Below are 15,531 nucleotides of genomic sequence, written 5' to 3' on the forward strand. Positions count from 1 at the left end.
GAAGACGTCACTGCTGACGATCGGAGACCGTGGACGACACGAGATGCGGTGAGTATAATGCACCACACTTCCGGGTCTAGCGTGGGTGGGGGGAAACACGGGGAAGGGGGCCATTCACAGACATAACATACATTACAAAGTTGTATAACTTTGTAATGTGTGTTATTCTGTGAATAATTTTTTATCGCCGGACAACCCCTTTAAGGCTTTCCTGAGCATGCAGTAGTACCACTGGGGCAGTTTCTTTCCTGAGCCCCCTCCAAGAACCCTTAGTGGCAGATCCTCATGTGGGATAGGAAGGGGACAGTCACCCTCTCCTGCACCATCACCATTGCTGTCTACCCCACCCCTGTCCTTTCATAGATTTTGAGAGAAGGAGCAGGAGTGGCTTGCCACAGATTGCCAGGCTTGCCAAAGATTGCCTGGCTACAAGGAATTATGGATAGCTATTTGCACCCAGGCTTTTGATGTAATGCAATGTACAATGTAGCAATGCTCTGATGAAGAGAACAGTCCGGTCTAGAAACGCGTAATGCTGAGCCTTTTATACAAGTTTTTATTATTTTAATAAAGTAGTTTTTTTACATTCTCTGTTGGGAGCAGCTGCGCCTATTCATCCTGCTTTTGCGTTTTGGTTTTTTCCTCCTTGTGCTTAAAAAGCCATAGCATTTTTTTGCGTCATTAATTGTACTTTGCAATGACAGGCTGAATTTTTGCATAAAGTATACTACGAAACCAGAAAAAAAATTCAAAGTGTGGTGAAATTGAAAAATAGAACGCATCTCTTTTATTTGGGGGGAATGTGTTTTTACGTCATTCGACCAAGGGTGAAACTGACTTGTTATGCATGTTCCTCAAGTCGTTACGATTAAAACGATATATAACATGTATAACTTATATTCTATCTGATGGCCAGTAAAAAATTCAAACCATTGTTAACAAATATACGTTCCTTAAAATCGCTCTATTCCCAGGCTTATAGCGCTTTTATCCTTTGGTCTATGGGGCTGTATGAGGTGTCATTTTTTGCGCCATGATGTGATCATTCTATCGGTACCTTGATTGCGCATATACGACTTTTTGATCGCTTTTTATTACATTTTTTCTGGATTTGATGCGACCAAAAATGAGCAATTTTGCACTTGGGTATTTTTTTGCGCTGACGCCGTTTACCGTGCGAGATCAGGAATGTGATTAATTAATAATTCGGGCGATTACGCACGCGGCGATAGCAAACATGTTTATTTATTTATTTGTTTACTCGCAGTCTTCCCCCCCCCCCCCCACGCTCGCAGTCTCCCCCCCCCCCACGCTCGCAGTCTGCCCCCCCCCACGCTCGCAGTCTCCCTCCCCCCAACGCTCGCAGTCTCCCCGCCCCCCCAAGGAACGCTCGCGGTCCGCACCCCCTTGCAAATCACCCAGCCCTCTCAGCTCTGCCACATCGCCCTCTCAGCTCTGCCACATTGCCATCATCAGGCAGAAGCTTTGCATGATGGGAAATGTAGTTTCCTATCTTGAATATAGAACATCTTTTAGAAAAACTTGTAACTCGGGAACGGCAGCAGCTAGAAAGATGGCAGACGGCTCAAATTACTCAGGGGGACTTTGTGAGTAAGACTAGCTAGTTTGGGAGCATTTCATTTTTTTTTTAGCTCTTGGGGGGGAATACCCCTTTTAAGTGACACTGTCACCCCCTTCTCTACTCAGGTGTAAAGGGTAAAATACCCTTTTCATACCCGATTTTATATCTTACGTCATGGTGCTTGTTCCAGTAAAAAGTAATCCTTTGTCATCTGCACATTGTGCCACCTTGACCGGGCTTTGCAGCCGTAGCGCCACTTAGCGGCCGCACACATCGCCATTGTAGGCCCCACCCCCTGTGACTTCATTGGATCCGCCCTCTCTGCGCAATTTGTGTTGGCCGACCTACAGGGGGTCGGGCCTAGACCTTTAGGCAGACCAGTTCAAATGGCCGTCGAGGGGGCGGGGCTAGGTGGTGCTGCGACCGTAAAGCCCCATCTAGCACAATCTGCAGATGATAAAAGATCACTTTTTACTGGAACAAGCACTATGACATATGATATAAAATAAGGTATGAAAACTCTAAAATTTACACTTTATACCTGTGTAGAGACATCATAACGCAAAAAGGGGGTGACAGTGTCAGTTTAACCCCTTAAGGACAGAGCCAATTTCGATTTTTGCGTTTTAGTTTTTTCCTCCTTGTGCTTAAAAGGCCATAGCACTTGCATTTTTCCACCTAGAAACCCACATGAGCTCTTATTTTTTGCGTCACTAATTGTACTTTGCAATGACAGGCTGAATTTTTGCATAAAGTACACTGCCAAACCAGAAAAAAATTCAAGGTGTGGTGAAATTGAAAAAAAAAAAAGCATTTTGTTTATTTGGGGGAAATGTGTTTTTACGCCATTCGCCCTGGGGTAAAACTGACTTGTTATATATGTTTCTCAAGTCGTTACGATTAAAACGATATGTAACATGTATAACTTATATTGTATCTGATGGCCTGTAAAAAATGTAAACCACTGTCAACAAATATACGTCACTTAAAATCGCTCCATTCCCAGGCTTATAGCGCTTTTATCCTTTGGTCTATGGGGCTGTGTGAGGTGTCAGTTTTTGCGCCATGATATGTTCTTTCTATCGGTACCTTGATTGCGCATATATGACTTTTTGATCGCTTTTTATTACAATTTTTCTGGATTTGATGCGACCAAAAATGCGCAATTTTGCACTTTGGGATTTTTTTGCGCTGACGCCGTTTACCGTGCGAGACCAGGAATGTGATTAATTAATAGTTTGGGCGATTACGCACGCGGCGATAGCAAACATGTTTGTTTATTTATTTATTTATTTACTTTTATTTATAACCTGGGAAAAGGGGGGTGATTCAGACTTTTATTAGGGGAGGGGGCTTTTTACTATTAACAACACCTTTTTTTTTTACTTTAACACTTATACTAGAAGCCCCCCTAGGGGGCCGGCTTCAGAAACGGAGATCGCTCCTCCGGGATAACATGGGAACGGCTGAATCCGGTAATCGGATGCAGCTGTCATGTTTGACAGCTGCATCTGATTACTGTATTAGCGGGCTCGGCGATCGGACCGTGCCCGCTAATACCTACGGTCCCGGGCTACAAGCGGCACTCGGGACCGCCGCGGTTCAAAGCGGGGTCGCCACGCGGCCCCGCTCTGAACGTCCTTAGCGGCATCAGGGCGTAAATTTACGCCCGATGTCGTTAAGGGGTTAAAGACAATGTCAAGACAATAATGGACACAACATACCTCAAATATTGTAGGAAAGGGTCCCGAAGACCAAAGCATCTTTGATTGTTTATGTTACTCTATTTTACCTAACCCTGTCCCTATACTACCTAACCTTTAACCCCTTCCCCCAATATGACGTCCAGGGACGTCATGAAAAGCAGTGGCAGAATGCATCATGACGTCCCTGGACGTCATGCTTTCCCTGCCTCCCCCCTCTGTCCCTGGGTGAGATCGGGCAGCAGGAGGAGGCTGTGTCACACAGCATCCTCCTGCTGCCACTGCCCGGAGGGGAGCCGCGCTCCCCCCCGGGCAGTTAACCCCATAAACGCCGCGGTCAATGCGACCGCAGCGTCTATGGGGAGATTCAGTGTCACCCGCCGATCGGGCGGCGGGGGGAGGCTGCAGAACGCTGCCTCCCCCCACCGCCACTCAGTCTGTGTCCCCCGGCCCCCTCCCCTCGTTCTCCGATACCGGCGGATCGCCGCTACTACCTCTTTAGCGGCGATCCGCCGGTACCGGGCATTACCGGCGCCGCCGATAGCTTTCATCTCCCCCCACCGTGAATCCACGGTGGGGGGAGATGAAAAATGTCCCCTCAGACCCCAGATCAGCCCCCCGATCAGACCCCAGATCCCCGTACCCGGGCGGCCATCAGATCCAAGATGGCCGCCCCCATCCCTGCGATGTTTGTTCGCAGGGATGGATATAAAATAATGATCAAAGCCCCATGCTCTCCGCCACCGGAGGTAGCGGAGAGCATGGGGCAGTGATCGGGGACCCCCCCGTGTGGTCCCGAAGCAGGCGATCGGCGGTATATACTATATACCGCCGATCGCCTGTTCCCAGTGCTACCGGCACTTTTTATCCCCTGTCACCATAAATCATTGGTGACAGGGGATAAAAAGTGTCACCGTGCCCCCCCCCAAGTCGCCCCCCACCCCCCCAGTCACCCCCGTCCCCCAGTCACCCCCCCTTCCCCACATACGTTACCTGATCCACGGAGCTCCGTCCTCCTCGACGTCCTGACTGCTTCTGATGTGCGCATGCGCGTCAGAAGCAGTTAGCTCTGAAAATTTAAAGTGACAGAGACCAATTTGGTCTCTGTCACTGAACTATGATTACTGTGATAGAAAATATCACAGTAATCATAGTAATACAGTGATAATTAATGTATAAAGTACAAAAAGTGAAAAACATACAAAAAAATAAAAACACACTTTTTATTATAGTAATAATTGCAGTTTACTCCCAGATTACCCCTAACCCCTCCCCAGATTACCCGTAACCACCGCAGGTTGCCCATATCCGCCCCAGATTGCCCGTATCCACCCCAGATTGCCCGTAATCACCGCACGTTGCCTATAACCACCGCACGTTGCCCATAACCACCGCACATTGCCCATAACCACCGCACGTTGCCACTAACCACCGCACGTTGCCACTAACCACCGCACGTTGCCACTAACCACCGCACGTTGCCACTAACCACCGCACGTTGCCACTAACCACCGCACGTTGCCTATAACCACCGCACGTTGCCTATAACCACCGGACATTGCCTATAACCACCGCATGTTGCCTATAACCACCGCACGTTGCCCATAACCACCGCACATTGCCTGTAACCACCCCAAATTGCCAGTGAGCCCCTCCAGATGGTCCGTAATCAGCCCCGATTGCCCGTAACCCCGCATATTGCACGTAACCACCGCACGTTGCCTCTAACCACTGCACGTTGCCTCTAACTCACACACGTTGCCAGTGACCCCCTCCAGATTGCCGTAACCACCCAAAATTACATGTACCCACCCCTGATTACCTATAAGCACTTCCGTTTATCCGTAACCACCCAGATTGTCTGTAACCACCCTATGTTGCCCGTAACCACCGCAGATTGTCTGTAACCCCCCCAGGTTGCCCCTAATCACATGTAATTCCCCCCAGATTGCCTCTGACCACCGCACGTTGCCCCCGACCACCGCACGTTGCCCCCGACCACCGCACGTTGCCCCCGACCACCGCACGTTGCCCCCGACCACTGCACGTTACAGGTTCCCATCCCAGATTACCTATAAGCACTTCAGTTTATCCGTAACCACCCCACGTTGCCCGTTACCACCCCTCGTTGCCCGTAACCACCGCAGGTTGCCCGTAACCACCGCAGATTATCCGTAACCACCACAGATTACCTGTAATCTCATTTTTTTTTTGTATTTTAGTAACTGCGCTATTCTAATAACCATTACTAGCTGCGGTTTTGCTCCAGCAAATTGGCGCTCCCTTCCTTCTGAGCCCTGCTGTGTGCCCATACAGTGGTTTATGCCCACATATGGGGTACCGTTGTACTCAGAAGAAGCTGCGTTACAGATTTTGGGGTACGTTTTTTCTCCCATTCCTCGTGAAATTGAGAAATTTTAAACTAAACGAACATATATTGGAAAAATTCGAGTTTTTCATTTTTACTGTCTTATTTTGAATACTTTCCTCTAATACCTGTGGGGTCAAACCGCTCACTGCACCCCAAGATGAATTCTTTGAGGGGTGTACTTTCCTAAATGGGGTGACTTTTGGGGGGGTTCTCTTCTGCGGACACTACAGGGGCTCTGCAAACGCACCTGGCGCTCAGAAACTTCTTCGGAAAAATCTGCACTGAAAATGCTAATTGGCGCTCCTTCCCTTCTGAGCCCGGCTGTGTACCCATACAGTGGTTTATGCCCACATATGGGGTACCGTTCTACTCAGGGGAACCTGCGTTACAGATTTGGGCATGCAGCTTCTCCCCTGTTCCTAGTGAAATTGAGAAATTTCAAACTAAACAAACATATTATTGGAAAAATTCAAGTTTTTCAATTTTACTGTCTTATTTTGAATACTTTCCTCTAATACCTGTGGGGTCAAAATGGTCACCACACCCCAAGATGAATTCTTTGAGGGGTGCACTTTCCAAAATGGGGTGACTTATGGGGGGGTTCTCTTCTGCGGACACTACAGGGGCGCTGCAAACGCACCTGGCGCTCAGAAACTTCTTCAGCAAAATCTGAACTGAAAATGCTAATTGGCGCTCCCTTCCTTCTGAGCCCTCCTGTGTGCCCATACAGTGGTTTATGCCCCCATATGGGGTACCGTTGTACTCAGGAGAACCTGCGTTACAAATTTTGGGGTGCGGATTCTCTCATGTTCCTTGTGAAATTGAGAAATTTTAAACTAAACGAACATATTATTGGAAAAATTCGAGTTTTTCATTTTTACTGTCTAATTTTAAATACTTTCCTCTAATACCTGTGGGGTCAAAATGGTCACCACACCCCAAGATGAATTCTTTGAGGGGTGTACTTTCCAAAATGGGGTGACTTTTGGGGGGGTTCTCTTCTACGGGCACTACAGGGGCGCTGCAAACGCACCTGGCGCTCAGAAACTTCTTCAGCAAAATCTGCACTGAAAATGCTAATTGGCGCTCCTTCCCTTCTGAGCCCCGCTGTGTGCCCATACAGTGGTTTACGCCCATATATGAGGTACCGTTGTACTCAAGAGAACCTGTGTTACAAATTGTGGGGTGCAGATTCTCTCATGTTCCTTTTGGAAAGGAGAAACTTTAATCTAAACATATATATTATTGGAAAATTAAAATTTTCGATTTCTTTAAGGCCTAATTGTGAATACTTTCCTCCTGCCCCTGTAGGGTTAAAATGCTCATTATACCCCTAGATTAATTCTTTAAGGTGTCTAGTTTCCAAAATGGGGTCACTTATGGGGTTTTACAGCATGCAAGCCTCCTAAATCAACTTAAAAAAAGAACTGGTCCCTAAAAAAAAATCAGTTTTGGAAACTTTCACAAAATGTGATAATTTGCTAATAAATTTCTAAGCCCCATAACAGCCTAAAAAAGTAAAATATGTTTCCCAAATTATGCCAGAATAAAGAGGACATATTGGTAATGTGATTTAGTAACTAATTTATGTGCTACGACTTCCTTTTTTAGAAGCAGAGAATTTCAGAAGTTCATAAAATGCAAAATTTTCAAATTTTTCATGATATTTTGATGTTTTTCACAAAAAACACACAAAGTAGTGACCAAATTTTGCCACTAATATAAAGTGCCATATGTGACAAAAAAACAATCTCAGAATCGCTAGCATACGTTAAAGCATCACTGAGCTATAAGCACATAAAGTGAGACAGGTCAGATTTTGAAAAATGAGCCTGGTCATTAAGGCCAAAACAGGCTGCGGAGGCAAGGGGTTAAAGGGAGAAGTCCGGCACTGTACAAAATTTTTAAAACAGCAGGGATAGGGGGAAACATAATACACCATCAGTACTCACCTCTCCATCTGTGCCTCTCGACACACTGAATCGATGCTCTGGGAGCCCCGCAGAGTTCGGGAATCATCTTCTTAGTCAATGTCACAAACCAGGCAGGGGTCCTGGTATTTGTGGTGCGGGCACGTCGAGAAGTAAGTAGTGCTTGGTTATTATGTTCCCCCCCTGCCAGCTGTTAATTATTTAAAATAGCTGGACTTCTTTAATATTTAATACCACTGAAAAAGCAGTTGTTTTTTTTTTGGTGCACTGAACTTGGAAGCACTGCAATACCATGTCTATGCCTGGAGAGGACAAAGCAAGCTCTTTTTCCTATTTCCCTGTTCTAAAAATCCATTTAATATATGGTCCCCAAATAAGAAAACTTGATCTTAGCCAAAAGGCCAAGAAGCGATTACTGAGTACTTTTTATAGTTTTCACAACTATACTCAAATAATTTGATTGACTAATGGACCATCTGCATTGCGGTATTATTTGAAAAAGAAAAATCTAACCCCTAGAAGGAGGTATTTGAACAAACTTCGCCTGAAAGAACTTACAGGTGCTGCTTTAACAATTTAAAACTCTTATTCCATCAAAACATATAATAGGTTTGTAAAAGTATAAACTAGGTATTTACTTTTTGAAGAGCTCTTTGTCTAGCATTACTCCATCAGATGACGTTTGCAGAGAAAGTCTTAACATATCCATGCATTCTTTAAGCCTTGGATCAGAGGTGCGCAAACCAGTAGATTTTAATGCCTGCAGGGAAGAGAAAACAAACCAATTTTAAGTTTCACAATTTCTCAGTTTGTCACTTATATTCAGGAAAATAAATAAACTTGTTTTGCTGCTACTTTAATTTCTCAAAATTTTTCATAAATCCAATGCAGAAACAAATATTGTGGTTATCTGCCAACCGTCAATAGAGTAGCCCTATAGTCAAATTTAGAATATTTACTGAGCAGCAATGACTAAATTAGGCCTAAAATACAAAATTACTCTTAAGGCTAATTCTCTTTCCACTAATCCTTCAGGACAGCACCATGATTGGAGGTTGCTCCACTTGTCTCTGTAGGGACAAGATACAGAAGAGTATAAATCCCTCCCCCAAGCACCTCCCCAGTGGTTTCCAAATTATAACTATAGTTATACAATAGAGTACAATGAGAAATAACCATATCTATAGGGAGGGAATGCCCTGATGCTGTCATGAAGGATTAGTGGAAAGAGAAATTACCAGTAAGAGTAATTTTGTATTTCCACTGCATCCCCCTGCATGACAGCACCATGATTGGAGATCTATTAAATTAGCAGCTCCTAGGGTGGGAAGAGAGGACTTTGCGTCCAAAGGTGCAATCTCGATTAGCAAACTATTGACTGCAGAAAACCTTATACTCGTGGAATATACCTCAACAGGATAGGATTTCCAGCAATGGTCTTAAAGACCCATCTGCACCTATTTGTCCTCTTTACATTAAAAGAACAAACAGTCATCTACCCCCCCCCCCCCCCCAAGAGTTAGAGACTGCTAAATACTGAAAAATAAAATCCAAACAATGAAATCCTGGCTGAGGATTTATAGGAGGAAGGGGGAATGATCTCCTGATTCTTATGGAAAACTACCACCACTTAGGATTTACATGAATGATCATAACTGAAAATGATGTCTAGAACCAGGGCTGTGGAGTCGGAGTCGTAGCTAGCTTTGGCTGGAGTCTGAAAAAAAAAATGTACCGACTTAGACTCCAGCTTTAAAAAAATGTAGAATTGAATTTTAATATGAACTTTACAAGTTTTGCTCATGAATATATATTATGAGCAACATTCTAATAGGACACTGGCCCTATGACATAAGGGAGATCATGGAACAGTTGTCAGTCACTATTTGGCAGTTTGTTTCTGAGCTGGAAGAATCCATTGTGTGGGGGGAGATGTGTGCTGGTCTGTTCCTGGATGCTGGATGACTGTATATGAGCAGCAGTGTAATCCTGTGTAATATAGAGGAGGAGCAGGAGGAGGAGGAAGAGGAGGCGGAGAAGACATAGGTAGTGTAGCTGTAACCTCTGTCCTCAGAGTGGTGTTTACTCTCTGGGAGAAGAGTGTGTGTTTTTCTTCCGTGTTCTATGGCTGCAGCTGTGTGTGTGTGCTCTATGGCTGCCGTAGGCTGTTTGTGTGCTATGGCTGCAGCAGGCTGTGTGTATGTGGTATGTGCTATGGCTGCAGCAAGCTGTGTGTGTGTGTGTGTGTGTGTGTGTGTGTGTATGCTATGGCTGCAGCAGGGTGTGTGTGTGTGTGTGTGTGTGTGTGTGTATGTGTGCACATGCATGCTCTTGCGTGCCCCCACAGTGACCTTCTATATCACTGTGTGACCCTCCTGTATATCATTATGGCTGACCTTTATATTACAGGGGTCTGGCATTGTTAGCAGTGTTTCTTGTATGGTGAATATTTAGTTAGAAACAGAGGACTGTCAGCAGGAAAAGACCACCTGCTCCATCTAGTCTAGTTCCCCTATTCTCCTGACAAATGTAATGGATACCAGAAAAGCTGCCCTGTGATATAGATGTGTTACAGTGTTAGTGAGATCACTGAGGGGTTCTAAGGGTCTAGAGGTCAGCCCGTGGAGGACTGTATGAAAACAACAGGAAGGGAAGGTTACTCTGCCTGTAGAGTAAATTATGGGTGATGTTTAAAGAACATCTGAACCCACAGGTAATCTAAATTCAAGATATGTCTGGGCAATTTATATCTAGTTGATTATCTGCACACCAGGAAGTAACTTCCTCTAATATTCTAAGCAGATGGAAGAGGTAGTATCCTACATTTTTAGAGGAGGGTACTAACAAGTCAATTCTATTTAGCAACGTCTTCCCCTCTTCATTACCAGGCTGCTGTTATTGAACCTCTGGATTGCTCAGAAGATCATCTTACTGAGAGAAGAAAAACAAGACTGTCTAAGGCTTAAAAGGAGTATTCCACCTAAAAACATTTATCCACCCAAATAGCCCTTTCATAGATCAACATATTGCTCAAAGGAAGTAATTAAGTGTTATGAACAGTTTTTGTGCTATTTCCTCTAACTCTGGACACACCGAAGAAGCTAAACTGAGTAAACTCTGTTCTGCTGCCTGCTCCTGGCCCCCTCCTTCTCAAGACGAAGACCACGTGTTCTTCCTCTCTTCAATAGGCTGGGTTAGCAATTATAACCCTGCCCATTGAAGAGAGGAAGAAGGCCTTACCCAGCCCTCCCCTGGCAGACAGCCATGCTATCTCTCCCTAGTAGCAACTAGAATCCCCTCCATCACCCACACCCCCCTTCCAGTAACCTCTCTAGGCTAACCCCACACCACACTGATGCAGAAGTACAACTCTGGTGGGTGGGGGCTTTGGGCCACACAGCTCCGCTACCGCACTGTGAGGGTGGTGGTGGTTTGGGGTACCGCACAGCTCTGGTACCGTGTGGGGGTGTTGGTGCCATTGCCCGTGGTGCGGGGGTAGGGGTCGGGAGTTGTGTGTTCTGTCACTTGGATGCAATGGTCATCAGAGTAAAACCAATATCATGCCCTCATACATGAAGTTTTCAGGGCATGATGATGAATTCTTATACACTGTAATAAATAAACTGCTGCAGTACTACAACCCACATCATGACCTGACTGACTTAATCTGTGAGGTATAATGGGAGTTGTATAACGAAAAGGAGAGAAAGTCCAGCACTCACCAGTGGATGTCTTCGGAAGTTTATTACATGGAAACCATAGCAGGGAGGGGAAGGTGGATCAGTGGAGGTGCAGGCGCATCACCTGGGATAGCTATTTCGGGACTCCTCCCTTCGTCTAGCCAGGCAGATACGTCACACCCGGGGGGGGGGGGGGGGGGGGGGGGGGTTTATATACACAGTGAACAGTGGTAAATAGTGATATAAAAAATGTGAACACATAGGAGTTATGAGAAATACATACATGCTATAGGAACATAGCAGTGCTACTATGTATAAGTATAAAAATACACTGAGGTCATTACGTTCATTTAGACCTCCTGCCCCTGTGGCATTAAGCCTGGAGATCCACATCGATTCCCTTTGTAGGAGGAACTGATGACGTTCAACCCCTTCTGGGGCTTGGTTAACTCTGTCGAGCCCAAGAAAGCGCAGAGCCCCTGTGTCGCCGCCATGGACAGTGTGAACATGCTCGATAAGTCTAGGAACTCCTTTTTTAGATCTTATCGAGTAACAGTGTTCCTTATAGCGCGTCCACAGGGGCCTCTTCGCCTTTCCAATATAGAACCGTTTACATGTGCAGATAATCGCATACACTACAAAGGACGTTTTGCAGGTGATTAGATCCCTAATCCTGCAATCTATACCATTCAGATTGATATAGGAAACGTTAAGAATTTTGTTGCAATAATTACACTGACTGCACCGCCTGTTACCAGTGATAGGTGCTTTGGTTAGCCATGTACTGACGGGGTCGCTTCGACTAGTAGTATTAAGCGCGTCCCCTATTGTACTGTTTTGCGGAATGCTATAACTGGTTGCTGAAGTGTATGTGTATCCTAATCTGGACCTTGCTGCAGTAAATACCAATATTTGTTAATAGCTTTTTTTATCGCATAGTTTTGGGAAGAATTCTGAAAGGCAAAAGAAAAAACGGGTTGTGTTGTGTGTTTTACATTTTTGCCATAGATAAGTTGTTTCCTATCCAGACTAAGGGCCCGTTTGTATGCCGTTTGTATGAGTGGCTTGGGGTAGGCTCTAGCAATCAGTCTTTCTTCCAACTCCTTTGCCTGCATAAGGAAAGAGTGGTTGGTGCTGTTAACACGGCGTAGGCGGACCATTTGGCCGTAGGGGATGGCTTCGCGGACATGTGTAGGGTGCGAGCTTGTGTAATGTAATAGGGAGTTACAAGCCGTAGGCTTCCTATATACTGACGTAGAGAAGGTATCATCGATGATGTCCTCCTGGACATCTAGGAATTCTATGGACGTTCCTCCTATCTTGTAAGTAAAGAGCATATTTACGTTATTATTATGATTTAAATACTCTACGAACTTTATAAACTCCGTCTCTGAGCCATTCCACACTATAAAGACGTCGTCAACAAAGCGAAGGTAGGTGACCAACCTGTTGACGAAGGGGTTACGCATAGAGAAAACGACATCGTTCTCTAATTTGGCCAGAAAGAGATTGGCATAGGTACAGGAGACCGGCGTGCCCATTGCAGTGCCGATCTCCTGACCATACCAATCTCCCTCAAACATGAACCCGTTATTGCATGGAACACATAATGGGAGTTGTACTTCTGCATCAGCACACAGACATACACACCCCTCTGGACCAATCAGGGAAAAGCACACTGCATGATGGGAAATGTAGTTTCTTGCATATAGATTGGGTTTTAGAAAAACAGCCCAGGAATGGCAGCAGCTAGAAAGGCGTCATCTCCCATTCAGGGAAGACTGAGCCTAAGAAAAAGCCTGAAAACCAGTGCGAGATGATCTCTCCCACTAACTGTATGATTATCTTCAGAGCTGGGGATATTCTGAATAGTATGCACTTAACTGAAAGTGACAGATTTTCCTTCAACCCCAATACAGATCAGATGTTTTCAGTATTGATGAAATTGGTATGTGATAACAGATATCCTTCAGGACTACAGAACCTATGGCGGAGATCGTGAGGAATCAGGAAACTGGCAGATCGGAAGGAATCAGGCAGGTCATTTAGTGCATGTCACCAATGGCATGTAAAAGCATGACGCCAAGTGCCTGACATCAAATACATGACACCAAATGCATGTAATAGCATGACATAAAATGCATCTAAAGTGGTTCTGGGTATAAAAACTGGCATCAAAGTGTGCAGATGGGCATTTTTTCCTAATTTGAATAAGTAACAGGTGTTTTCAACAGGTTAAATGAGTTTGGGCCACTGATCTCACACTGATATTACACAGAGAGGGATGCCCCGCATCACATCCAAGAGAGTCCAGCCTGGCCCAAAGTGGTTCTGGGTATAAAAACTGGCATCAAAGTGGGCACATTGGCATTTTTCATGAATTGAATAAGTAACAGGTGTTTTCAAAGGGTTAAATGAGTTTGGGCCACTGATCTCACACTGATAATACACAGAGAGTAGCTCCAGTGCTCCTAATGGTCTTTATGTACAGTGGGGCAAATGCCAAACTGCACCACAACAGCATCAAGGATGAAGATAAGAGACATCCCTTCATCCATGGCATCTCCGCTGCAATAGGGACATATCAGCAGGTTAGATTTCTCTCACCTCCAGGTAGTTCCCCTTTAAGGCCAGCTCACACAGAGTAAAATCGGTGGAATTCTGCAACGGAACTCTACACTGCCGAATACCGCCTGCCTCTGTAACATACAGTCTGTCTATGGGAGGGATCGCGCCAATGTGCCCACTTTGATGCCAGTTTTTATACCCACAACTATGTTGGGCCAGGCTGGACTCTCTTAGATTTGATGCGGGGCATCCCTCTCTGTGTATTATCAGTGTGAGATCAGTGGCCCGAACTCATTTAACCCTTTGAAAACACCTGTTACTTATTCAAATCATTAAAAAATGCCTATGTGCCAATTTGATGCCAGTTTTCATACCCAGAAACACTTTAGGCCAGGCTGGACTCTCTTGGATGTGATGCGGGGCATCCCTCTCTGTGTGTACGTAGTGTGAGATGAGTGGCCCAAACTCGTTTAACCCTTTGAAAACACCTGTTACTTATTCAAATAATGAAAAATGCCTATCTGCCCACTTTGATGCCAGTTTTTATACCCAGAACAACTTTGGGTCAGGCTGGACTCTCTTGGATGTGATGCGGGGCATCCCTCTCTTTGTGTTCTCAGTGTGAGATCAGTGGAACAAAGTCAATTTTATTTTTAAATCATAATATAGTGTTTTTACTTTGATGCCCATTTTTATGCCAACCTTGGGGTCCTTTTGGCCATTTTTATCACCGTTTCCCTCAGGGCCCCTCACTTACGGCAAGTATGAATATTATACATTTTCTTTAAGAATAATAGCTAAAACAGGAAAAAGAAAAATCCTCTGAATAAGAAACTGCCGAATAAGAAACCAACTTCAGCCCGGAATAAGAAACTGGCCAAATAAGAAACCAACTTCAGCCTTGTAGAAGACGCTGCATCCTGTCAGATTCCATGTGCTGAGCGGGACATGCAGGAGGCGCTGTGCCCGGTCTACTTCTACAGTGTTCTGCTTGGAATGAGACAGGGTGCAGCATCTCCTCCATACTCTGATCGGCAGCACACAGCTCCAATACCGCAGGTGTGTATGTGTGTGCGGGGGAGGGAGGCTGGAGTTGTGCGGCATCCCGAAAACCCCCACACCAGCGGCACTGGAGATGTGTGCTGCCGATCAGAGTATGGAGGAGATGCTGCGCCCGGTCTCATTCCAAACAGAACACTGTATAAGTAGACCGGACACTGGAATCTGACAGGATGCGTCTCCTCCATACTCTGATCACCAGCACAAAGCTCCAGTACCGCGCTGGTGTGTGGAAAGGGGGGGGGGGGGGGGTCGGTGTGTCGGTACCACTGGTGGGTGGAGGCTTTGGGCCACACAGCTCCGGTACCGCACTGTGAGGGTGGTGGTGGTTTGGGGTACCGCACAGCTCTGCTACTGTGTGGGGGGGGGTTCAGGGTGTTGGTGCCATTGCCCGTGGTTCGGGGGGGGGGGGGGGGGGGGGGGTAGGGGTCGGGAGTTGCGTGTTCTGTCACTTGGATGCAATGGTCATCAGAGTAAAACCAATATCATGCCCTCATACATGAAGTTTTCAGGGCATGATGATGAATTCTTATACACTGTAATAAATAAACTGCTGCAGTACTACAACCCACATCATGACCTGACTGACTTAATCTGTGAGGTATATTGGGAGGGTGGAGGCTAGAATGTAGTTGCC

At 45.6% G+C, this 15,531-nt stretch overlaps 1 protein-coding gene and 1 pseudogene across 2 annotated transcripts in view; both read right to left on the reverse strand.

Annotated features, from left to right (window-relative positions):
• The window catches only part of GLS (glutaminase), a 356,615-nt gene that overhangs the window by 304,947 nt on the left and 36,137 nt on the right, over window positions 1-15,531 (reverse strand). For both annotated transcript variants that reach the window (XM_069983572.1, XM_069983573.1), the window contains exon 3: window positions 8,226-8,347. In XM_069983572.1, the coding sequence (XP_069839673.1) occupies window positions 8,226-8,347 (122 nt within the window). The remainder of the gene's footprint in view (window positions 1-8,225; window positions 8,348-15,531) is intronic.
• Window positions 7,845-8,000, reverse strand: LOC138802252 (U2 spliceosomal RNA; annotated as a pseudogene).

This window comes from Dendropsophus ebraccatus, chromosome 9, assembly GCF_027789765.1.
Source record: "Dendropsophus ebraccatus isolate aDenEbr1 chromosome 9, aDenEbr1.pat, whole genome shotgun sequence".
In the NCBI taxonomy this organism is placed as follows: Eukaryota; Metazoa; Chordata; class Amphibia; order Anura; family Hylidae; genus Dendropsophus; species Dendropsophus ebraccatus.